The sequence below is a fragment of the Ursus americanus genome, chromosome 14 (assembly GCF_024610735.1).
Source record: "Ursus americanus isolate L20-20 chromosome 14, mUrsAme1.1.p, whole genome shotgun sequence".
NCBI classification, from domain to species: domain Eukaryota; kingdom Metazoa; phylum Chordata; class Mammalia; order Carnivora; family Ursidae; genus Ursus; species Ursus americanus.
The window spans coordinates 57,552,795-57,578,538 of NC_142140.1; the positions used below are offsets into that span (position 1 = coordinate 57,552,795).

Consider the following 25,744-nt stretch of genomic DNA (forward strand, 5'->3'; position numbering starts at 1 on the left):
CGACTGTTAGTCCAAGGACCACGCTTTGAGAACCATCCCTCTAATCTTCCACAACGGATTTAAAATGAGGGGCACATGGCTGGCTCAGTCAGTGGAGCGTGCGACTCTGATCTTGGGGTTGTGAGTTCAAGCCCCATATTGGGTGTAGCAATTACTTTAAAAAATGAAATCTTGGGGCGCCTGGGTGGCACAGCGGTTAAGCGTTTGCCTTCGGCTCAGGGCGTGATCCCGGCGTTATGGGATCGAGCCCCACATCAGGCTCCTCTGCTATGAGCCTGCTTCTTCCTCTCCCACTCCCCCTGCTTGTGTTCCCTCTCTTGCTGGCTGTCTCTCTCTCTGTCAAATAAATAAATAAAATCTTTAAAAAAAAATGAAATCTTAAAAAAAACCCAAAACCGATTCAAGATGATTCAGGGGATCTATCCATGGCATGTGTCCAAAGGGCTCTTCTGGGAGGCTTTTTGCTATTGTTGTTTTAAATGATGGTAAAATGCATACAACGTACAATTTACTACTCTCACCATTTCTGAGTACACAGCTCAGTGGTGTGAAACACACTCACACTGTCCTGCAGCCACCCCCACACTCCGTCTCCAGAACGTTCCGTCTCCCCACACGGAGACTCTGTCCCCAGGAAGCACGGACTCCCCACCCCCTGCCCCAGCCCTGGCTCCCACCATCTCCTCTCTGTCTGTGTGGACGGGACTCCTCTGGGGACCTCCTGGGAGTGGGGTCCTGCGGGATGTGTCCTTCTGTGCCTGTCTCCTCTCGCTGAGCACAGTGCCCTCAGGGTCCCTCCACGTCGTGGCAGGTGTCAGAGTCCCCTCCTTTCTAAGTCTGGATCGTGTTCCAGTGTGTGGATGGACTGCACTCTGTTTATCCTTCATCCTATGATTCCCTTAAGTCTTTGGACTCCACCTTGCGTTGGCTCTCTTCTGACAGGGCACAGCTAAGCTGGGGATTCCTTTTGCCACATCCTGAGTCCTGTTCCCCAACCCTTCCTTTTCTTGATTTGTCTCCTTGTTTTGATGGAAAACATTTCAGAAATATCTTTCTAACCTCTGGGTGTGACTGTGACCTGCTCCATCTTCCTGATTCCCCATCACCCCATTGGCAAGCACCGCAGACAGTGATGAGGGGCCGTGTCTCCAGAGTCAGACAGGCCTGGGTGAAAACACCGTAGGTCTGTCCCTCACCACGTGGGTACCCAGACTCCCCCACTCGCCCCCCAGCAGAAATTGTTAGTCATGAACAAAACTAGTAATGCCAACATTTATTACCCCCTGAATCATGACCTCAGAGTTAGTAATCACTTATCCATACCATTAATAAGTTCACCATTCAACTTTAATGACAATATGAACACAATTATTTTTTTAAAGGTTTTATTTCTTTCACAGAGAGAGAGAGAGCACACAAGCAGGCAGAGCAGCAGGCAGAGGGAGAAGGAGAAGCAGGCTCCCCGCTGAGCAGGGAGCCCGATGCAGGGCTTGATCCCAGGACCCTGAGATCACGACCTGAGCCGAAGGCAGATGCTTAACCAACTGAGGCACCCAGGTGCCCCATGAACACAATTATTCTTTTTAAAAAAATATTTTATTTATTTACTTGGCAGAGGGAGAGACAGCCAGCAAGAGAGGGAACACAAGCAGGGGGAGTGGAAGAGGAAGAAGCAGGCTCCCGGTGGAGGAGCCTGATGTGGGGCTCGATCCCATAACGCCGGGATCACGCCCTGAGCCAAAGGCAGATGCTCAACAACTGAGCCACCCAGGCGCCGCTGAACACAATTATTCTTAACACAGGACGTAAATGCACTGATTTGCAGCATGATTCTTTGTGATTTCCAGCAAGTGGCTTCAACGTTCTGAGTTCCTGTTTTCTTTGTGTGTAAAATGGAAATGAGAATAGTCCCCATCTGGTTGATCAATACTACCAAATATTTATTTTCTTCTAGGTGTTATGTTCTATATTAGGTATTGGGAAAGTATTTGTAGTAAAAAAAAAAAAAAAGGAAACAAGAATTAGATCCCTGACTTTTGGAGAGATTGCTTGCAGAGGCTTTAGCATCTAGCCTGACATTTTGGTTACATTGTTACTTGTAACTTACTTACCATTATATTATACGTAGTGTTATATATTATATATGACGCTTGCACATTGCTTGCACATTATACATCAACATTATCTCTATTATAATAATATCATACTTTTGTCCCGCAACGACATTAGTATGCCTGTATCTTAATACCACATAATTTATACACTGTGCTTATTAGTACAAATCAAATTTATTTTGACTTATTACATCACTTATTACGTCATTATAACTACTACTTTGACAAAGCATATACCATAAGTAAGTGTCATCTGCAATATGATGTTAAGTAGTTGATTAATTGTAGACAGCTTGCGTTTATGACGTGAGATAATATTCTAGCAATAAGATTAGACGGCGCGCATGACGCCGCCCTCCCACCCCCTGGGCGCGTGGGGGCGCTCGAGACGCGGGGACGCACGCAGGCCCACCCCCGAGCCCCGGCCGGCGGCGCGCGCGCGCTGCGCGCTGGCGCACGCTGGCCCCGCCCCCAGGCCCGCCCCCCCGCTCCCCGGGCCCGGCCCCCTCCCTCCGCCCTCCAGCCGGCGGCGGTTGTTGTTCGGCGGCGGCGGCGGCGGCCGCAGCTCGGGTGCAGCCTCCGGCCGCCGGCCCGCCCGCCGGTCCGCGCGCGCGGCCATGGAGCTGGAGGTGCCGGACGAGGCGGAGAGCGCCGAGGCGGGGGCCGTGACCTCGGAGGCGGCCTGGGCCGCGGAGAGCGGGGCGGCGGCAGGTAACAGTGCCGGACCTCCCTCCCTCGCCGCTCCCCGAGTGGGCCCGCCCGGCCTCCCCACGCCGAGGCCCAGTGGAGCCGCCCGAGCGCCGGAGGGGCGCCGGGACCCGCCGCGGGGAGGCCAGAACGTTCCACTCGGGGGCGCTCGCGGGATGGGGGGGATGGGACGCCCCGCGCGGGGGGCTCGCGGGGGCGCCGCCCTTCCCGGGGGTTCAGCGGGAGCGGGCAGGGCCCGGTTCTGGGAGGCCGTGGGGCAAGCAGCCCCTTTTGGAGGCGTGCGGGGAACGCGGGTCCTCACCTCGGGGCGGAGGGGGGATGAGGCCACGCGGTGGGTGGGCGCGCTGCCTCCGGCTGAGGGCGTCTGGGGACGGCATCCCACCCAGTCTTGTTGGCGGCGGGGGGGGGGGGCGCTGCTTTCCGTATGTGGGACGGTGGAGCACCCCCCTTCTGGTGAGGGGCCATGCTTCCACGGTGGGCATGGCAGGGAGGTGACACTGTCCCAGATGGGCCCCCCCTTCCTGGACGTACTGCTCTGGGCCGCCCGCCTCGCTGGGGTCAGCTTCTGGGATCACTCCTGTGGGCACGTCTTCTGGTGGTGAAGGACAGGAGCTGCCAGGGTGGGTGGGTCGGGGGTCTTTGAGGCCATCTGGGCCAGCGTCCTGACTATCTCATCTCTCTTCGTGGGAGTCACCAGACCCGGTTTCTAGTACACTGGCCATTCATTGCCTTTCTGGGCCTCAGTTTACCTCCTTATGACAAGAGGGGGCTGAGGACATGACATCTCGCAGGTGGGGAGAAAGAGGCGCCCCCCCCCAGCTTCTCCCTGGACACCGGAGGGCTGTTGTTGGTGTGTAGGGGCACTGCTCACCGTCTAGAACATCAGGTGTGTGGAGCGAGGTGGCTCGGCCCAGCCCCACTGGCTCCCTGCCGGCTGTGCCCTGGGCAGCAGCAGAGCTGGCCCACTGCCCAGAGGAATGGCCCCTTCTCCTCCAAGGTTCCTTCTGGGTCACATTCTCAAGCTTCCAAACAGAAGTTTCCGGATCTGCAGGAGCCCCTGCTCTCCTCAGGCAGCCCTCGCTAGCAGAGGCCCTGCAGACACCCACACGGCATCCGTCCTCCTTCTCCCCCAGGCCTCCTGAAGCTTCCTTGGCAGCCGGGATATGCTGTGTGGCTGGCGGAGGGGGGGGTTGGGCGAAACGTCTGGAGAGGGAGCACCAGGGCCAGAGAGCTTCCCCCCAGGCTCTGGAAGGCTCCCGCTGCTTCTGTCCCTACTGCCATCTGGAAGCGCTTGGTAGATGACCCGCTTCCTTTGACCATCCGGTTGCCTCGCCCTTGTTCTTGGCTGGGGACTGGTGCCCTGGCCCGGCTAGCCCTAGACATGGTTCGGGAACCCAGCCACGCTCCTTTTATCAGACCCCTGACCTCCACCATCAGCCCTCCGACTGGGGCTGGTCAGAGACGAAACAGCCCAAGACTCAGTGACCGCAAGACAGCCGCATAGCAGACATTTATTTTATTAGGGGCTCAGTGAGCCAGATGGGGGCAGATAAGGTCCCAGGCCCCAGCCGTCGCTGGGTCTAAGCACGGGGACCTGGAAGATAAGGGGCCAGCCCTGACTGCCTGTCACCAAAATCCGCAGAAATCTGACTCCCCCAGCAGATCGTTTATTTCAGTCACTTTAAAATTAAGAGCTGCTGCCCCCCTTCCAAACTCATTTCTCCTGATGTCAATCCTAAGTTTGGGTAATAACCGTCCAGGCTTTTCCTACTGCTCATAGAAATGTAGAAATCCATAAACATGTCTGCTTATTTTTCGCCAAGATGGTTCCACGCCACACCAGGGGTTCTCTGCCTCGGCACTGTTGACGTTTTGGGCTGGAAAATTCTTTGTTTTGGAGGTAGCGTCCTGGCCCTGGCCCCGCCCATTCAGTGCCAGGAGCACCTCCCCTGAGTTGTGATGACCATAAATGTCCCCAGACATCTCCAATGTCCCCTGGAGACACAGTCACCCTAGGTGAGAACCGTTGATCTCTGTTATTCCATAACTTGGCTTGCTGCTGCTTCTCCCCATGTTGGTATCAGTTACTTTCTCAGAGAGAGAATATGGTGCCATGGTTAAGAGGGGGCAATGCCCAGTCATACTGCCTGGGTTCCACTCAGTTGCTGTGTGACCTTGAAGGGCAAATGCCTTGACTTTTCGGAGCCTCAGTAGCCCCGTCTGTAAAATGGGATGATGCATATACCTGCTTGGGGGTGGCCAGGAGCCTCCCTGAGCCTTACCTGAGTTAGCATGGGGCAGCATGTTGAATGTGCTTGAGGACCGTTCGGGACAGCCTGTTTTAGGCACCAGCCATTACTGGTTCAGCCGTCCTGCTGAGGACCATTCTGGCTGCTTCCGGAGTCCACCTTTTGCTGTTAACAAGCGATGCTGTGGTAGACAGCCTTGAACAGGGCCCCTCACTGTGGCGCTTTAACTTCTAGCAGTTAAAGTCCCTGCTTTGGAATGGTTAGGCCGTGGCGAGCAGATTGAAAATTGTTATCTTATGCCCACTGGCTTTCCAGAAAGGTCTGACAGGGAACGAGAGAGGCCCTCAGCACAGTGTTGCCAGCTCCAAATGTTACCAGCTTCCTTGATTTTAGCCAATCTGATGAAGGTGAAATGGTATCTTGGAGTTTAGAATCTGGTTACTTTAAATGCCCTGCTCCTTGCTCCCGAGGACTGGTCCAGAAAGGGCCAGGTGGGGTTCTCCTCTGGCTTTTGGGGCCTTGGATACGTTCACGGGGCCAACTGTTGCAACCTGTGATCTGCCTGTGGGCTTTTGGCCTGAGCTGCGGTCTGGTTTTCTGAACCATTTCCCTCCTGTCCTTCCTGCTTGCATGATATCACAGAACAGTTGGCTTCACTCCCAGCCCCCCCAGCCCCCTCCCACATATAATCTGGTGGTAGATTATGCTGGTTTTATCTTCAAGATGGACCCAGAGTCTGCCTACTTCTTCCCTCTTCTCTGCCCCACCTGGTCTAGCCCTGTCGTCTGTTGCTGGCCTGGTCCCCTGTCTCTTCCATGCTCCCTACAGCTCGTTCCAGAAGGCTCCCATAAAAAATTGACTTAGGTCCCACCCTCCTCTGCCCACGGCCCTCCAGGGCACCCACCCATGAGGCTCTGCATGACCTGCCCTCCCCTTCTCCCTCTCTCCCCCTCGCCTACTCTGCTCCACCACATAGGCCCCTTCGCTGTTCTTCTGACATACTAGGCCTGGTCCTGCCCCAGGGCCTTTGCGCATGTGCCCTCTGTCTAGAACGTTCATCCTTCATATCTGTGTTGTTTGCTTCCTTAGCTATTTTCAGTTTTTCTCAAATATCTCTTTCCCAGTGAGGCCTCCCCCAACATTGGCGGGAGGCCTGAGGGAGAGAAAGGAAGACGGCGCAGCCCAGGCAAAGGCCTGGTGCTCTTGAAAAACATCAGGGCCCACGGGGCTCGGGTGGGGCATTGTCAGCAGAGGCCTCCTCGGTAGTTGTGGGCCAATGGTTCCTCACCCCTTGTTGCTCGTCGGCTGTGTCCCTTGGAGGCAGAAATCTCCCAGTTGGAATTCAGCCCTAGATGCTTCTTGACGATGTGACGCTTTGACCTCTGACAGCTCAGTCCCCTCCATGGAGAGGGCTTGGGAGCTAGACCACATCCCAGATGCATCCTTGCCAGCCAGGGCGACAGCTACCTCAGTGTCTCCATCTGTGAGATGGGCGTGATGAGTGTGCCTTTCTCATCGGGCTGAGTCAAGTGGACAGACTTGTAAGCCCTGCGAAGTGCCCCTGGCAAGTAGCCAGCTCTGTGTGGGCACTGGGATTGTCCCTCCCCAGATGGATGGGTGAGTTCCAGAGGGCTCATGTCCTCTGCTTCTGTGCAGAATGTGCCACAACCTAGGGTCTGCTGTCAGACTCCGGGCGCACGAGGACATGTGGGTGCTTCGTACTTTGTCCTCGGACAGTGCTCATTAAACGCTGGTCAAGCACCTGCCGTGGGCCAGTGGGGGTTCCGGGCGGCTTCCTCGCGGCTCTTATGGCGAAGAAGTAAACAGATAGGATCAGGGGTCAGCAGCCTGGCTGCTGGGGCCAAGTCCCATCCATCCCCAGTTTTCATCAGTAAAATTTTATTTGCACACAGCCACACCCACCCGCTCACATGTTGTCTGTGACTTTTGCTTGTAGACCTTATGGCCTGCAGAGTCAGAAATACTCACGGTCTTGTGCTTTACGGAAAATGTTTGCCATCCCCTGAGTGAGAGCGTGCTGGTCAGTGGTGAGCACGTAGAGAGGAGAAGAAACGAGTGTCATGGTGATGCCAGTGCAAGACCGGCTGCAGCTGGGGTGGTCAGGGAGGAGTGGCCTAAGTGAGAAAAGCAGCCACGGGGGGTCGAGTGTTGCAGGCAGAGGAATTAGCCTGTGCAAAGGCCCTGAAGTAGGAACGAGCTTGATTCATTTGATCCATGGAAACAAAGTCCGTGTTTTGGGGGCCTTGAAACAGGCAGGGCCAGTCATGCAGGGCTCTGGGGGGGCCCTGGCCCAGCACTCTGGCCGGTTGGTGGGGAAGGAGCTTCCCGGGGCAGGTGCCAGGTGAACTGTGCTGAGCCGTGCTGGGGGCCTGGTTGGAGGCTGTGGGGGTGGAGGGGGGTGAGGGAGCCGAGGAACCCAGGAGGGATTGGCCTGTGCCCTGGAGCTGGTCTGGGAGGGTGGGGAGGGCTCGGGAAGGAGCAAGTTCCAGCAGGCTCATGCTGATGCAGGAGGGGCAGGCAGGATCTTGACCTCGGTCTTGACCCGGGGCTGACCCTGCCTTGGCCACCAACACTGTGCCTCTGAGCAGGTGAAGTTCCTACTCCCCATCTCAGCCCCTCTCAAGGCGAGGGCAGCGGGGACCCAAGGACTCAGGGGACAGGAACAGGGGAAGGCCCGCGGCCCTGGGGTAGTGCTCTCTGGATGACAGTTACGTCATTTGTAGCCAGGGAGGCCCAAGCTCCGGGGGGTCTCGGGCTCCCAGGCCTTCCTGCTTGCACTGCCTACTGCTGTGACCAAGCCACATGTCCCCACTCGTGACGAGGCCGGTTGAGACCCCACTGGGGATTGCCTGCCGCTGCCACCTGGACAGCAGGGCCGGAAGCAGCGGACTGCCCACGTGTGGGGATTACTGACGTGGGGGATTAGCACAGGGGCCTGCACCCGCTCCTCCACCAGGCCACCCTGGGGGGCTTGGCGTCCAGCCCGAGGGGCCCCATGTGCTTGAGCCAGTGTGAAGGCATTTTGGGGACCTAGCCTCTGGCTTTGGTTGGAAAAAGGAACCCCCAACATTTTGTCACAGTTGCTTTCTGTCTCGCGTGCACCGTGCACACATTTCTTGGCCTTTATTCTGGATGCGTGGGGTTTCCGTTGAAGGTTGAAGGAAGTGGGGTGCGGTTTGGGGATTTGTGTACGAAGGACCCCGAGGTGTGCTTGGGCCAGTCCCCTTTTCATTGCTCGTCTCTGTTCTCACATTTAATAATTCACATCTCAGAGCTCCCTTTATTTTCTGGGAACTGGGTAGTTGTATCGTTCCCATATTCATTTGGCCCAGTCTTTTTCTTATTGATTTGTGGAAGCTCTTTATATATCGTAAAAGGTTTTTGTTTTTGTTTTTAATTTATGACACAAGTGTAAGTAGTCTTTTACCATCTCTCTTAAAAGAATAATTCATGCCAGGCAGGTATTTTTGTGTTTATGTGGTCAAATTTATCAGTCTCTCCTTCTATGGTTTCTCACTTTGGTGTCACAGGTGGAAAAGCATTCCCTGTTCTGAGATTTTGGTTTTTCTAGTGCTTCTGTAGTTTCACTTAAAAAAAAAAAAGCACTTAAAGCCTGGCTATATTTGGAATTTATCCTCGCACAAGGTGTCAAGAGTTTACTGTTCCACGTTTTTCCAGGTGGCTCAGGGTTGTCCCAACTCCACTTTCTGGGTAATCTGCTTTCCTCCCTGATTTGAGATGCCACCTTTATCACATACCAGATTCCTGCACGTGGCTGGGCTATTTCTGGACTTTCTATTCTGTCCCACTCATCTGCCTGGTTCTTGCAGCAGGCAAGTCTGTAACTACAAGTAATAACATGTTTCCTTTAAAAAAGCAACAATCAGACCTGTGGTCAGGAGGAAGGGAAGATTTCTGTCTCGCCCTCTCTGTTTCTCAAGGAGATAACCATCATTCCAGGTGGTTTTCTGTGTTCATATCTACCTTTTCTTTTTTAACATCTTATTTTGAACATTTTCAAGCCTGGAGAAAAAGTTGCATGCATACTGCAGCATTAAGCCCTGAGCCGAGATTCACCAGCTGCTAACACTTCACCACATTACGTTATCTTTTTACTGAACGTGTGTTATCGTGTGTGCGTGCGTGCGTGAGAGAGAGATGCGGGTCACTTGTGAGTCCGCTGCAGACACGATGCCCCATCCTGACGCATCAGTGTGGCCGGTTTCTGTCGGTTCTGACAGCAGTTCTGTCCCGTGAAGTCACTGCGAACACGGAGTTCGCGGATCCTGGAGCACGGCTCCTGCGGGAACACAGGGTTAGGTCCCCGTGAGCCTCTGGTCATCATATTTTCAACATGGAAGCTTGTGTCATGCGTGTGTTTCTTTTCTTTTCTTTTCTTTTTTTTAAGAATTTATTTATTTGAGAGAGCAAGAGAGAGCATGAGCAGGGGGAGGGGCAGAGGGAGAGGGACAAACAGGTTCGTGCCGAGCAGGGAGCCCAGAACGGGACTCGATCCCAGGACCCTGGGACCGCGACCTGAGCGGAAGGCAGACGCTTCACCGACTGAGCCACCCAGGTGCCCACATGTGTGTGTGTTTCTGTTTAAAGACTCTTTGTTTTTTGTTTTTGTTTTTTAAAGATTTTGTTTATTTGACAGAGAGACAGCCAGCGAGAGAGGGAACACAAGCAGGGGGAGCGGGAGAGGAAGAAGCAGGCTCCCAGCGGAGGAGCCCGATGCGGGGCTTGATCCCAGAACGCCGGGATCACTCCCTGAGCCGAAGGCAGACGCTTAACGACTGAGCCACCCAGGCGCCCCTGTTTAAAGCCTCTTCGTAAACTACGTATTGTTGATTCACTAACACTGAACTCATGGCCAGTGGAAGCTTGTCTAACGCGTGTGTTTTCTAAGGTGCGTCACGCAGGCTTCTGGGCTCAGGAGCCCCAGACCACTTAAGCTGTACGCTTGGGGGCCACTGTAAACACTGAAAATTCACAGCGACAGTAGTCACTCAGTAGGCCATGGATCGGGCCCTTGTCTGTTGTACAGGAGGTGAAACAGGAAGGTGGAGTGACCTCCGCTGGACACATGGTGGAGGTGACAGATTTTTCACTCCCCTGCGTGTGTCTACCGGTGACCGTGAAAGGTTCATGAGTATTAATTGGGGCTACACGTGGCCAGTGGGTGAATTTGCAGGTACGGGCTCTGTGAATAAGGAGCAACTGTGTATCCTATAAGCGAGGATATTCTCTTCGCTAAGTGTGGGGGTCAAGTTTAAGAAGTTTAACATTGATCCGGTCCACAGTCAGGACGTACATTTTACCAGTTAATCCAAAGTCGTCCTGGACGGTAGTCTTTGTTCCTCGCTGGGATTCAGCCCGGGATCACACTCAGACGTCAGGGCCGCGGGTCTCCCAGGGCCCCGATTAGACAAGGCTGACGTCGCTCTGCGGACCCGGCCCCACCACCTGAGGCCCTCCACCTGAGCTGTTGTGAGCGGGCCTCACCCCTGCTCCACTCCCTTCAGCGCTGGCCCTCCGCCTGCCCCTTCAGGAAGCCCACCTGATGCTCTCGAGCCTCAGGCCCTGGACTTGGGTGGGAGGCCTGCGCTCGGCACGGACATGTGTGTAACCGTGTTTGTGGCGAGGGTGGTGAAAGTTCTAGAGTCTTCTTTCTCTTTTTCTTGAATGCTGGGGCTTTAGAAAACTGTCCACTGGCCTAAGGCCTGCCGAGTTGTGGATTAATGGCCACCCTCCCCCCCATCCTTTGCAAGTTTCCTGTTTACCACTCTGGAAATGTATTTGCTTTGTGCAGTGAGATGGAGGTGGGGGGAGCAGGACAGATGTCCGTGTGGGGGAGGAAGGGTAGGCTGCTGGTCAGGGCTCTGTCCCCAGAGACTACCCCCTGCCTCCATCCTCAGTGCCCCCAGGTGCACCCTCCCCTCCAGCCACACCAAACCCTTTCTTTGCTGTTCCTTGATGCATCCCATCCTGTTCCCACAGGACCTTTGCATGTGCTCTCTTCCCCTTAGAATGCCTTCGCCCTTCACTTCCCTCAACAGGCGTCGTGTGCTCAGGGTCCATCCATGTGGTAGGATGTGCAGGCACCTCGCTCCTCTTCCTGGCTGAGTGATGTTTCATTATAAGGACGGAGCGTGTTTCGTGTATCCGTTTGTGTGTGTTGATGGACGCTGGGCGGTTTCCACTTTTTGCCTATTACGGATAGTGTGGCTGCGAACACGTGTGGACAGGTTTTTGTGTGGACTGATGTTGTCATTTCTCTTGGGTAGACGCCCAGGAGTGGAAGTGCTGGGTTGTGTGGAAACTCGAAGTTTAACCTTTTGAAGAACCACCAGATTTTTCCACGATGGCCGCCCCCCTTTCCTTTCCCACCAGCTGTGCGTGAGGGCTCTGATTTCCTGACATCCTGGACGTTCCTTGCTCCTGTGTGTTTGTTTGACTCTAGACGTCCTGGTGGGTGTGAAGTGCTGTCACTGGGGTTTTGATCTGCATTTCCATGACGATCAGTGATGTGGGGCATCTTTTCATGGGCTCGTTGGCTGCTTGTACATCTGTGCAGATGTGTTCTGTTCAGACCCTTTGCTCATTTTTCATTTGGGTTATTTTTCTTTTCATTCACTCGTAGGTGTTCTTTGTGTATGCTAGATACTATTCCCTTCTGAGATCTATGATTTGCAAATATTCTCTCCCATTCTAGAGGTTGTCTCTTCACTTTCTTGGTGGTGTCCTTTGAAGTGCAAACATTTAAAAAATATTTTTTATTTTATTTATTTATTTTTAAAGTAGGCTCCATGCCCAACATGGGGCTTGAATTCACAACCCTGAGGTCAAGAGTCGCATGCTCCACCCACCGAGCCGTCCAGGCGCCCCAAAGTACAAACGTTTTAATTTTGAGGAAGTCCAGTTTATTTTCCTTCAGTGGCTGCTGTTTCAGTTGTCCTATGCAGGAAGCCACGGCCTGACCCAACGTGACAGACACTCACCCGTTTTCTTCTGAGAGCTTTATGGTTGCGTCTGTTATGTTGGTTTAGAGTTCTGCTGTGTTTTGAGTCCCTTCTGCATATGGTGTGAGGTCGAGTCCAGCTTCATTCTCCATGCGGGGGAGTCCAGTTGTCCCAGAGCCGTTTGCTGAGACTGTTCTTTCCCCATTAAGTGGTCTTGGCACCCTTGTCGAAATCCGCGGACTGTGAACATGCACGTTTACTTCTGGGTTCTCACTGACGTATTCTGGACCGCTCCGTGATGTCTTTGTCTGTCTGTATACCAGGACCACACTGTCTTGGTTACTGTGGCTTTGTAGTCAGTTTTGAAATGGGGAAATGTGAGGGGCGCCTGGGTGGTTCAGTCGGTTCAGCGCTGACTCGGTTTTGGCTCAGGTCATGATCTCGGGGTCGTGAGGTCAAGCCCCGCATGGGCTCTGCGCTCAGCAGGGAGTCAGCTTGAGATTCTTTCTCCCCCTCTGCCCCTACCCCTGCATTCTCTCTTTTTCTCTAAAATAAATAAGTAAATTTTTAAAAGAAAAGAAATGAGGAGATGTGAATTTTAACTCTGTTCTGCATTTTTCACTTTTAACATATTTGGCTCGTCTCTGAGTCCCTATCAGTGTAGCTCAGAGCCATTGTGTTCTTTTAAAACCCATATAATGTTCCATTGTGTACATGCTTGTCACTCATTCTGCTTGCTCATCAGCTCGTTATTGAGCACTTACTGTATGCCAGGCCTGGAGGGAAGCCCGTCGCTGGTGGAGCCCAGAAGGAGCCCAGGAAGAGGCCAGCATCAGGTGGGCGAGGATGCCCACCCTGTCCCGCTCTCCTGAGCCGTGCGGGTGGCATGAATATTCATTCAACCACTGGATCAGACTCCAGCCCTGGCCTGGCCTCCAGTCGTAGCAGGGGCCAAGGTGGATCCGGGGCTTGCCTCTAGGAGGCCCTCAGTCTGGGAAGGGCTGGAGACAGAGCCTCATCTTAACCAGCCACACGTGGGTCCTCACAGTGACAGTGGCAGCAAGTTCTGTCCCATCGCTGTCCTCGTCTCTTCTTTCTCTGTTCCAGCCACATGGGCCTCTGTGCTGATTCCCCAACTCTGCAGGCACAGTCCTGCCCCAGGGCCTTTGCACTGGTTCTTCCTTCTGCCTGGGAGGTTCTGCTGCCTCTAGCATGGCTGGTTCTTCCCCATCTCCTTCCCTCCGTGTGCTTCTGGCTCAGGCTGGAGCCTGACTGCCCGGAATCACATCCATCCAGTCCCACTTTCTCCTCGGTAACCTCAGGCCAGTGAGCTGGCTGGCGTCTCGGAGCCTCGGCTTCCAGCTCCGTCAAATGTAGGTAGCCAGAGTACCAACCTCACAGGGCTGTTGGGAGGGTTTGATGAGTCACACGTAGGTGCGCCGGATGGTGCCGGCCCCACGGTCAGCAGACGTTAGCTCTTTGTTACTGTGTCCACGTTCCTACTACTTTCTAGCCGGTCGCCGGAGCTGACTGGGCCGTCAGAGTTGGTGGCTCAGGGGTTAGAGACACAAAGCAGGCTGTGCCCGGAGGCGCCTGCTCCCCCATTTGCCTCCTGAGCCAAGCCCTTAGTGCCCTGGCCCTCAGAGCTTGTCGGGACTCCCGGCGTCACCACCAGGGAGCAGGGAGGAGGTGCTGGCGGCCCTGCCATGTGCCGGGCCCAGGCCTCCCTGAGCGGTCACGGTGAAGCAAGGTGTGATTGCTGCCCTCAGGAGGCTCCTGGCCTCTAAGGGAGCAGCCACTGGCAGACCAAAGGAATAAGGGGAAAGTTTGAACTGACCAGCAGTAGGAGGTATGATAAGGGGCCGAGAATGGGTTAGGGAGCCGGCTTCAGCCAGGCGTGCGGGGAGGGTCTCTCTGAGGAGGAGACTTTTGATCCAGGCCTGAATGGTGAGATGGGGAAGATCATCCCAACCAGAGAAGGGTGTGCAGAGGCCCTGGGGCAGGACTGTGCCCGGCACATGCGAGAAAGCTGTGTGGCAGGAGCGGAATGAGTAAGGACGAAAAAGCGGAGGGGGAGGCAGGGAGGCCATCTGTGCAGACATCTGCCAACCCACTCTCCTCATCTGTACTCAGGGACCGTGTGGAAACCCCAGGTGTATCAGGTAGCTATTGCTGTGAAACAAATTACCCCAAAATACAGTGGCTTTAGACAGTGGCACCTGTTTACTATCTCACCATGTCTGTGTGTCCGGAACCTGGGGGTGGCCGAGCTGGGGGCTTCCAGCGCAGATTCTCAGATCACGGTGTGTGTGTCCGAAACCCGGGGGTGGCCAACCTGGGGGGTTCTGGCATGGGGTCTCAGATCACGGTGTCTGTGTGTCCGGGACCCGGTGGTGGCCGAGCTGGAGGGTTCCAGTGCGGATTCTCAGATCACGGTGTCTGTGTATCCAGGACCTGGTGGTGGCCGAGCTGGGGGCTTCCAGCGCAGATTCTCAGATCACGGTGTGTGTGTCCGAAACCCGGGGGTGGCCAAGCTGGGGGGTTCTGGCATGGGGTCTCAGATCACGGTGTCTGTGTGTCCGGGACCCGGTGGTGGCCGAGCTGGAGGGTTCCAGTGCGGATTCTCAGATCACGGTGTCTGTGTGTCTGGGACCGGGGGTGGCCGACCTGGGGGTTCCGGCACAGGGTCTCAGATCAGGTCACAGGCAAGCCTCCTGCCTCATCTGAAGGCTGGACTGGGGCTGGAGGAGCCGCTCCCGAGCTGCCCCCTCGTGTGGCTGGTAGCAGGTGGCCACTTACATGTCCTCACAGCATGGAGGCCACTTGTCCCCCAGCGAGCAATCCAAGAGCAAGGGAACGCGGCAGTGTCTGACCTCTGCCGGAATCCACACGCTCTCACTTCAGCCGTACCCTGTCGATCACACCTGTGGCTGCTGCAGAAGAGTGTGGATACCAAGGGGTCGAGCCCACCAGAGCCCGTCCTGGAGGCTGGCCACCCCAGCGAGCAGCTTGCTTGGCTTCGGAGCCTCCCTCTCTCATCTGCAGAACAGGTGCAGTGAGCACATGCCTGACGCAGAGGGACCCTCGAGGTGCAGGGGCTCCCATGGTAATCCCAGAGCCCGGTGGGCATTGGGGCCTGGTTCTAGCCTGGCTCGCCGCTGACTGGCTGGCCCTGCCCCCTCAGCCTCCGTATAAAACAAATACGGATCCCTAGGATTCTCCCCAGCCTGCCGGGGAGGCTGGCCCACCCTGGGAAATGACTGCCATGTTGAGAGAATGCCCAGCCCCAGGTTCCCACCGTCCGCCTGGAGCCGGACTGGCAGACGCCTGCCTGAGTGACGAGACCCAGGCCAAGGGGGCCCTTGCTGAGCAGCCCTGGCTCGCGTCGGTGGCTCCTGGCATTTTAGAATTCAAGTGCAGTGTTGCCGCCCATCCCTGGCTTCCGGGGAGTAAAAATATATCTGGGAAGAAAACTGGGCCAAGAAAGCTCACACGTTGGTCCTGAGACAGCACATGATCTTCCGTCGGGCACCTGCTGGGGGACGGGACTCTCGCCCCAGCCGCGCTTCTGTCCCCCCGTCCTCAGATCTGGCTCATCCACAGGCCCCTTCCTCAGTGGAGGTCTGCGGTTGCGTGTCCAGCGTTGGCCACCCCATCCCCCACACCTAGGCAGAGTGCTGCTGGCTCCAGGGATGGGTGGGGACCCAGGCCTCAGGCTCCTGACCTGCAGGGCCCTACCCTGGGACTTTACAGGGGACAATCAGGCGCCTGCCTGGTGGGGTCTGCCGGGAGGAGAGCCGTACTGACAGGTGGAGAGACAGTCCTCAGGGACCCCAGGTGCAGCCAGACTTGAAGCTCATCACACCTCTTCCGTTAGGTCAGGGCTTGGCAGGCTTTCTGTGAAGGACCAGATGGTGTCCATTCTAAGTGTTCAGTTCTGCCATTGTACTGCAAAAGCCGCTGTAGAGATTCAAATGAGTGGGCGTGGCTATGTGTCAATAAAACTTTATTTATGAAACAGACGGTGGGTTTAGTCTGCAGGGCATAGTTTGCTGGCCTGAGTTATATTAACAAATATTCCTCCCACTTTCTCAAATAAATAAAATCTTTTAAAAAGCCGGGTGGGGGGCGCCTGGGTGGCTCAGTTAAGTGTCCAACTCATGGTTTCTGCTCAGGTCGTGATCTCAGGATTGTGAGATCGAGCCCCGTGTCAGGCTCCCCACTCAGTGGGGAGTCTGCTTGAGATTCTCTCTTGCTTTCTCTCTCCCCCACCCCTTTGGCTCGCTCTTGCTCGCTACAGTAAATAAATAAAATCTTTAAAAAAAAAACAACCCTCGGGGCATCTAGGTGGCTCAGTCGGTGAAGCGTCTGCCTTCGGCTCAGGTCATGATGCTGGGGTCCTGGGATCGAGCCCCCAGTCAGGCTCTGCTCAGCGTTGAGTCTGCTTCTCCTCCTCGCGCTCTCTCTGTATCTCTTTGTCTCAAATGAATAAATAAAATCTTTTTAAAAAATACCCCTTTCCACACACACCTTTGTTTTTCCGGCAGAGTGAGTTAGGCTTCTGTCTGAACACAGAACATCCTAATCCCACTTCTTTGAGCCTCAGTTTCCCCCTCTGAAGAAGAGAGATGAGAGGCATTGCCCAGGACAGGCCTGGTGGGGAGCTCACGGCCTTGCTGGGCATTCATCCCTTCATCAGGTGTCCAGCTCAGGGAACATGCGAGAGCTCCATTTCCCCTGCTTTTCCCCTGAGGCTCCCGGCAGTGCTTGTCCTCAGCCTCCTCCACACAGCCCCCCAGGGTTTCTCACTTCGCGATGCACACTGAGGTCGGCTCTGTGCCTGGGAGCTGGTACGGGGGTCACTAAGGGTGACAGGGAGAAGTGGCCTGTCCTCTGGAGCTCTCTCTCGAGCTGAGAGGGCCCTGAAGGTGGCGTTGTGGGTTCCAGAGGGAGCTGCCAGGAGAAGCTAGACCCAGAACCCCGAGGTCCCGGGATGGGCATGGGGAAGACATTCACCGAGCAGAGGGAAGGCGGGGAGGAAATGTGCTGGCGTGCATGGCCCAGGACCCAGGGCATGAAGGAGACTGAGCAGCCGAGGGTGCGACAGCAGACTCCCGGCTGGGGGGTGGGGGGCACAGGCTGCTGACAGCTGCCTGCTAGGTCTGGGAGGGTGAGCCTGGGACCCCAATGTCCAAATCCGTGCAAGAGGAGCCGTCACCCTCTGCCCCTGTGATGGTGTGGGTGACACTGGGCAGAGGGACCACCTCATGCCACGAGCTTGGCAGAAGGGGGTGCCGGCTCGGAGCGCACGCCACCAGGAGCATCTGTGCCTGGGGCAGAGTGGAACTCAGGCAGCAAACACGGGGGGATTGGCGTGGAGCTCTTGTGCTGGGCCCAGTAGACAGGGTGGTGCCAGGGGTCACACAGGTGACCCGATGGCTGCAGGACAACGGGCCGGTGCTGGGGAACACAGTCAGGAGCAGCAACGTGGCCTGGAGGGAAAGCCGCAGAAGGGCTTTGCGAGGAAGCTTCTGGTTGCTCGTGAGGACAGTCCAGCTTGGGCTGCCTTGAGCCAACCTGGGAGCCAGTCCTTGTGGGAGGAGTGAGTCTGCAGGGACTCAGGGTGCAGGCAAGGTCTCTGAGACCCCCGCAGCACTGCTGCCTTGAACTGGCCCAGACCTCTGAGCCTTAGTCTCCCCAGCTATACAGTGGGTCCAGGGACCGTTACCTCCCGGGAGTGTTAGGAGGTTGGAGATGTGGCTTTCAGGCATCAGCCCAGCCCCGGGGACGTGTACGTGCTGTGGCTCTTTGCTCCGGCGGACTGCGGGGGACAGAGCACACGTAGACAGGGTAGTACAGTGCGATATGTTTCCATCCTGAAATGTCTTAATACCTAGAGCGTACTGACAGCCGCGTCCTACCCGCCCCCTGTCATCCCCCACCCCCCGCAGCGGCTCCAGAGTCTCCCCCCACTGCATCCCCCCCACAGCGGCTCCAGAGTCTGTCCCCCCACCGCACACCCCCCCACGGCGGCTCCAGAGTCTGACCCCCACTGCACCCCCCCACGGCGGCTCCAGAGTCTGTCCCCCCACTGCACCCCCCCCCACAGCAGGTCCAGATTCTGTCCCTCCGCTGCATCCCCCCCAGCAGCTCCAGAGTCTCCCTCCCGAGCCCCCCCATTGCAGCTCCAAAGTCTGTCCCCCCACTGCACACCCCTATAGCGGCTCCGGAGTCTATCCCACCACACACCCCCCACGGTGTCTCCGGAGTCTGTCCCCCCCCCCCACTCCTCACCCCACAGCAGCTCCAGAGTCTGTCCCCAGCACTGTGGACACAGGGCCAGGTCATTCTGTGGGGGCGTCCCAGGAGTGGTGGGGAGCTGAGCCGCATCCTGGCCCCCACCCACTCCATGCCAGGAGCCCCCCAGGTGTGACAACCACAGATGTCCCCAGATGGGGCAGGACTGCCCTGGGTGAGAGCACCTTTATGTCTCTCCCCTCTGCCCCGGTCACCCTCCCTGCCTCCCCAGGCCTCCTCTGGTCCTTCCCGGGAGATATTTGCTGACCCCTGACTGAAGGGATAAATAAGAAAAGATCTGTTTGACCTGCTGGTGTTTTTTATGTTATGTTGTGCTTTTCTAGGTGCTTAAAATCTTTTGTTTCTGAGCCTCGTGTTTAGACAATGCCAGCCCCTCCACAGCATCTCATCCCCACAGCAGGGCCCAGCAAGCAGGAGACCTCACAGTTTGGAATGAGCGAGGGAGGGAGGGAGGGTAGGGACGAACAGAATATTCTTTGGGAAGTTGGTTATTAGGGAAAATTTGTAATTCCTTCCCTGACACCATTCACTCTTCCAGGGGGCTCAGAGTGAAAAATGCAAACCTGTGAGAGGGAAAAACCATCCAAGAGGAAGAGAACTGCTTTGTGAATCCCAAAGCCTCGGTCTGAGGCTTGCCCTCTATTTTGAAGTTCTCGGCTGTTGCCTGAGTCCTGCCGCTGCTGAGGCCATTGCCACAGGCAGTGTTCTCCTCTGGCTGGGGGGGTCAGAGGTGGGTTTCCCTCATGCCTTGGGGGCAAGGGGCTGGGGGGCCAGCCCCGCCCTCTCCTTTGGCCAGGGGCAGCGTTTCCCAGGGTGTCTCCAGTCCTCAACAGAGACATGGGTGGAGCCCCTCCTACGTGTGGGGCACTGTTCTGCTCTGGACGTGCCACCTCCGAGCCCCCGCCCCCAAGCATGCGGACACATCCAGGTGTCCCTCCTCCGCGGCCCATCTCAGTGATGGGCGCACTGTGCGCCTGAATGGGCCCCCAGCTTCGTGTCCTCCCCAGTCCTCCCCTCTTGCAGCTGGGGATCTCCTTGTCCTGGCTGTCATCCCTCTGGGGTCTTTCCCCAACCAATGCCCACCTCTCCATCCCAGCATCCCCCGCCCAGCTCCATTTGGCCTGTGGTTGCTGCTCGGACCGCGAGCCAGAATTGGGCCAGGTCGTGGGGAAGCAGCGTCAGCAAGACAGTTCTGGTCTCTCCTCTACTGGTAAGGAGCAAGGCGATAAAGCAGTTAGCTTCAGACAATGACATGTGTCATGAGTAAATAAAATGGGCATGGTGGAGGGTGGGAGGAGGTTAGGGGTGGGAAGGGACAGTCCCTCTAGGAGGCTGAGACCTGAGTGATGGAGGACAGCAGCCAGCCAGGCGGAGATGGAGGGATAGTGCATTCCAGGCAGAGGGCACAGTGAACACAAAGGCCCTGAGGTGGGAAGGTGCTTTCTGGAAGGTATGCCGAGTGAACATGTGTGAATCCCGTGGCACAGTGCCTCACACACTGGCGCTGCATAATGTCTGCTGTGTCCTTTGTGATCACTCATATTCCTCGGGCAGAATGCACTCAAAAACCGTGTTTCCCCTGAGCTTGAAAACACTTGGCAGCCAAAGTCAAAATTCACCTTTAACCTGGAGGGAAAAGATTGCATAAAAAAAATTTTCAACTGTACAGAGAAGTTGAAAGAATGGGACAGTGGACGCTCACTCTGTACCACTTGGATCCTACCATTGACATTGTGCTGTGCTTACGTCATGCATCCCCCCTTCCCTCCCTCCTCCACCCCTCCGTCCACCCATCCCCCCACATGCCCTCCCCGCTCTGGGGATTTAGTGCCCCTGGAGGATGGGGCATCTTCCCAGCATCTATTCATTGGAAAGGGCCATCGACATTTGACAGATAAAAATTAACCCAAGCATGAAACCAGGGAAAGGCAGCTGGAGAAAAAGCAGGTGGTGGGTACAAAGGGCAGAAGCTCCCAAATTCTGCCTCTCCTCAGCGCTCATGCCGCATGACCTTGGGTGAATCGCCAGCCACCTGCTCTGCTCCGGTTAGTTCTAATGGTTGGCCAGTTGGTTCTCTTGGATTTTCTAAAATGTTGTCTTTCTTTCTAATCTCCGTTCCTTCTCTTTTTTCTTGTCTTATTGCACTGGCCGGCGTCCCCATGGCAGTGGTAGCTCTCAGCTGTACTCCTCCTCTTGCGGTGAATGTCGCGTGTTTGCCGGGGGTTTTCACTTCATACTATGTTTTCAAGTAAAGCAGTTCTTCTCCCCCACCAGCCCGTTTCTGTTTGTTTCTCTAGTTTCTAGTAGTTTTCAGACATGAAATTCGTGTTGAATTTTGTTGAATGCCTTTCTGGATTCTGAGATGTGATCACAGGGTTTTTCACTTTTGACCTGGGTGAGTTTCTTCAAACCTGTTTCCCTGCCTGTAAATGGTGGTTGCAGAGTAAGATCATTAGGTCAGGTGGTATCTGGCGCCTCTGGCCTCCATGCAGGGGATGGCGTGATCTGGGCCGCTTGTTCTCTCACTTCGCAGCACTGACGTCCAGCAGGAGTGGAGTCGGAGAACATTCTGGATGGTGTGCTTCATTGGGCAGTGGTTGCAGCTAAAGGGATTCATTTCTGAGATGCATGCACATATCAGAAAATTTACCCTCTTGGGGCACCTGGCTGGCTCTGTTGGTTGAGTGGTCCGACTCTTGGTTTTGGCTCAGATCATGATCTCGGGGTCATGGGATCAAGCCCTGAAGGGGGCTGCACGCTCAACGGGGAGTCTGCTTGAGATTCTCTCTCCCTCTGCCCCTCCCCCAGCTCATGTGCTCTCTTGCTCTTTTTCTCTGTCTAAAATAAATTAATTAATTTAAAAAAATTCACCCTCTTAAAGTACGTGATTCCATGGGTTTTACTATATTTGCTATGCCGTGCTGCTATCACCACTGTCTAGTTCTAGAACATTCCACCTCCCCAAAGGAAACCCTGCCCCCGTCAGCGGTCATTCCCCCCACCAGCCCTGGTCCCCATGAGCCCCCTTCCCATCCATGGATGAGCCTGTTCCGGACGTGTCACACATGTGGACTCGCATGCCGTGGGGCCTTCTGTGTCTGGTTCCCTCCCTGAGCGTCGTGGGCTCGGGGTCTGTCCCTAGGCAGCACCGGTTGGCACTCCATTATTTGTATGACTGAATAATCCAGCAGTTAAATATATTTAATGCTTTTTTGAATGTAAGGAATTTAAGGTGGACAGAGGAGTTAAAATTCTATTTCTTTCCTCCCGCCCGGAAGAAGTTCCTGGTAATCGATCTTATGTTCCTTTGAGTGCCGTGCGCACGTCAGGATGATGCCTGCTCCTGTCAGCCGTGGCTACACAGCAAACCTCCCCAGAGCTTAGTGCTCGAGAAAACAACTGCGTGTTTGCTTGCAATTCGTCCCTGGGCAGGCGTCGGCCGCGCCGTCCTTCTGCGGCCTCGCCTGGGGTCAGTCCCATGGCCGTGGTCAGCGGGCAGCACGAAGTCCAAGAGGCTCCCGCACCCCGGTCCGGCACCTCGGCTGGGGGCTGCCCGCTCTCCCCATGGGGTCCTCAGTCTCTGGACCTTGGGGCTCAGGGTTCCCGGAGGGCAGAATCGGAGGCCACCAGCCTTCCTCGCGCCCTGCGGCTCCTCCGCTTGTACTCGGCTCTCAGAGCGTCACGTGGCTGCAGAGAACCGGCCGTCTGCTCGGCCACGGAGCCTTTCTTCCTGTTTGGAGAGAGGATTTGCAAGTGTGGCTTGTGAACATCCTGGCGGGCCAAGGCTGACCAGGGCTGAGGGTTGGCACTGCCCCCCAGGGGTTCCCAGCCTCCCCACAGGCTGCCCGCAGGGCTCTGCTCCAGAGGCCTGTGCGGCGGGAGGCCTGGGACAGCCCGATCGTTCCCGCTAATCAGGGAAGTGTGCGCGGCTGGGCCTCAGCACCACTTCCTGGCTTCTCGGGGCTGCTGGCCCTGTCTGCCTCATCCTTGTGCTTTCTCGCTGGCTCTGAGTCACGGGGAGCCGGCACCCTTCCTGGGCACCAGGCAGTCCTGCTCTGGGCAGGGGCCCCACCCTGGGGGCACGGCCCCTGCACGGAGCTGACAGGCCTCATGCCCCTCTCCTGCCCATGTCTGGTGGGCACTCTGCACACAGAGAGCTCTGAAGGTGCCTGTCGGGGTGACTGGCAGACCTGGTCTCCCTGTAGTGGGGGAGACATAACACAGAGGTACCAGGTAGTGCCGAGTGCCTGGGAGACCGAGAAGGCCAAGGAGGTGAGGAGAGTGACCTCAGAGGGGCTGTTTTGGGTGAAGTGGTTGGGGGACACCTCAGAGGGGGTGACATTTGTGTCAGGTCTCAGATGAAGCAAGTTAGCAAACCATGCAAGTGTCTTGGGAGTGGCGTTTCAGGTGTGTGTTCGGTGGGGCAACCTGTGCAAGGGCCCTGGGGAGGACACAGGCATGTAGGAGAAACAGCAAGGAGGACTGTGTAGCTGGAGCAGAGTGGGGAGAGGGAGGAGGGGACAGGGAGGTCGTGCAGGGCCCTGGGGACCTCAGGGAGGACTTGGGCTTTTCCCCCAGGGAGGTGGGAGCCCTGGAGGGCTGTAGGCAGAGGAAGGCAGGACTTGATGTTGGTGCGCATGGGCGCCCTCTGGTGGCTGCTGAGGGGAGGATGGCCTGGGGGGTGAGGGCGGGACTGGAGACGGGGTGGAGGGGACTGTGCTGGTCCAGGTGATGGGCCGAGAGGGTCAGGGACAGTGGCAGCTTTTGGATGGATTGTACAGGTGGAGGTGGGTGATTCTGCTGAAGGACAGGTGGTAAGGCTCCTCCCTGGGTCCTGGGGCCCACAGTCCTTCCTGAGTCCGGTCCTCCCTCAGTTTCCCCATCAAGCAAATGTGGAGGAGAAGCTCCTGCTGCAGCTCACATGTGTGCAGAGGGGAGAGGAAGGGTGTCTGTCCGTCCGTCCATCAGTCAGTCGACAAACATTAGGTGCCTACTAAGGGCAGGCCCAGCCCTGAGGGAGAAGGCCCCTCCTCCCTCAGGTGTCGTTGTCGCTGGGAGGGACAGGACAGCTCTGCAGGGTGGGGCAGCGGTCACTGAGTGAGAAGGCGCCGGGGTAAAGGCTGGAGGCCGGCACGTGGAACAGGGAAGGGCTGTGGTGGAAGCGGCCGCAGGCCAGGAGGAGGGAGCAGGTACCTCGGGGGCGGGGGAGGGGGGGCGGTGCCGGGCTTTGGCCCTGCTCCTAGGGAGCGAGCATGAGGAGGCGGTCCGGTCGGTCCCTCGGGAGCTCTGTGGTGGCTGTGAGGTCACCCCCACGGAAGTGATCGGAGCAGCCTGTGGCAGGGCCCAGTGGTGGCGCGGGGTGGGGGGCTAGGCAGAGGGGTCCCAGCTCTGGAGCCCTAGCTTTGGTCACTGCAGGGGCACAGAGAGACCGGAGGAGAGTGGCTCAGAGAGGTGGAGGGGCTTGCCTGAGGTCACACAGCAGGGGCCGCAGTGGGTCACCCCCTCACCCGAACAGTCTGGGCCCTGCCGCCCCCTGCCTTCTGCCCAGCGGCTGGCACAGCTGTGTCCTGGGGCAGGTCGTGGCCCAGGCTGGCACAGTCTCTCCCTCCCCAGGCTATTTTTAAAACTCAATTTCCTCAAAAATGGGGTGGCTCGTTCAGAAGAGAATGGGTCACCTCTTGGACTGGGAGGAGCTCGACGGCATGCCGTGGCCTCTGCCGTGCCTGACCTCCAGCAGCCCACTCGCCCTGAGCAGCCACCACCCTGTGAAGACTCGCGCAGGCCCTCGAGGGCCCGGGGCCAGGTGTTTGGGGTCGCTCGCGGGCATCGTGCTGTGGTGGGGCAGGTGGACCCCCACCCCCTCACCCGAGGCCCGTGTGTAGCCTTGCTGCGGCCCCTTCTGGCACAGAGTCCAGCATTTTCTGGGTGGGAGGGTGCGTCTCTCCCTTTTATTAGCCAGCGTGTGAGTCAGGCAGGAGGAGCGTGGTCGTCGTGGGGACCCCGGGCATGACGCAGATGACCTTGAGGGGTCCCCAGGCAGGACAGACCTGGCAGGACTTTGTATTGGACGCTGGTGGTGACTTGGCCTGGGCGCGCAGGGTGCCACCGCCAACAAGCTGGGATAACTCGGAAGTGGGTGGAGCGGTGTGTGCGGGGAGGCCCGGACCTCGGGCTGGGGCTGCAGAGGTCCCCGGTGGGCACAGTTGGGTGGGCTCTGGGCCCAGAGGCCCCAGGCTGGCCAGGAAGGGGAATGCCAGGGGCCCCCAAGCCAAGTCTAGAATGTTCTGCCTGCTCTACCACGGCCTCTTTCCTTCTCTCTTCTTCCCCCCACACACCAGACATAAAACCAACAAATATTATGTCAGCTTTCTAGCACCTTCTGCTACCTGCTCGCCTCTGGCCAAGCCTCAGGATGGGCCCAGGCTCACCCTTGGGGCCTTGGGCAAGTGACCAGCCTTGGTCTGTCGGCTTTGACCTCTGGCTGGGGTGTCCTCTGGTGAGCCCTGCAGCTGTGACCCTGGCATCGGCCAGTTGCTCACCCAGCCTGTTTCCCTGCCTGGACCGTCGCCGGCATCTGGCTGAGGCACAGGGCAGTGGTGGTTATGGCTGAAAGAGGACACCCGTCCTCCACCCTGCTGGCCCCAGGCTTACCCAAGGTTCGGGGTCCTCTTAGATTCATTTTTTCCGTAAGTATAATTCATACACCATAATTCACATTTTTAAGCTTACAATTTAGTTTTTCATGTATTCACGATGTGGTGCAACTTACCACACTGATTCTAGAACATTCTCATCCCCCTAAAGGAAACCCCATTCCCATAAACATTCACTCCCCAGTCCCCAGCCTCTGGCCCTACCTGGTGTTAGAAGTGGAGCAGCCTGAGACGACCCCGGCCCCCTCACCTGGGACTCCTGCTCCCCTGGCCCTGTGGTGCCTCCCCCAGTGCCCAGCCTGGGTCCTCAGGCCTCTTCCCTCTCCGCCCGCTCCCCTCCTGGGGCAGCCTTGTCCACTTCCTCCCCTGTCTATGGTGGGACGATGCCCACAGTCCTGTCTCCAGCCCGCCCTCCTCTGAGCTCCAGACTTGGGGGTCCGGCTGATCCTGGAGGTCTCTTTGGGGGGGGCTCCCAGGCATTTCACATGCAGCTTGGCCACGCTGCACCCAACTGTCCCCCACACTTGCTCCTGCCTTGTCGCTCATCTTGGCTGAGGCCGCCCTGTCCTGTTAACTGCTTCAGTCAGAATCTTTAGTCATTCTTGACTCCCTGCTTTTCTTCTCTTTGTCTCCAGTGAGCAGAGTCTGTCTGTCCTAGCTTCAGACCTGTCTGGAATCTGCCCACCCCTCTCCCTTCTCTGCCTGCACCTGGTCCAGCC

At 56.7% G+C, this 25,744-nt stretch overlaps 1 protein-coding gene across 5 annotated transcripts in view; it reads left to right on the forward strand.

The window, feature by feature from the left end:
- The first annotated feature begins 2,650 nt into the window (after nucleotides 1-2,650).
- Nucleotides 2,651-25,744, forward strand: part of PIP5K1C (phosphatidylinositol-4-phosphate 5-kinase type 1 gamma) — a 52,671-nt gene continuing 29,577 nt past the window's right edge. For 2 of the 5 annotated variants that reach the window (XM_045804383.2, XM_087867392.1), the window contains exon 1: nucleotides 2,651-2,825. In XM_045804383.2, the coding sequence (XP_045660339.2) occupies nucleotides 2,732-2,825 (94 nt within the window). In that variant the 5' untranslated portion in view covers nucleotides 2,651-2,731. Of the gene's footprint in view, nucleotides 2,826-18,833; nucleotides 20,418-25,744 lie in introns of those variants that run through there. The other 3 variants (XM_087867394.1, XM_087867395.1, XM_087867393.1) reach the window with 2 other exon arrangements.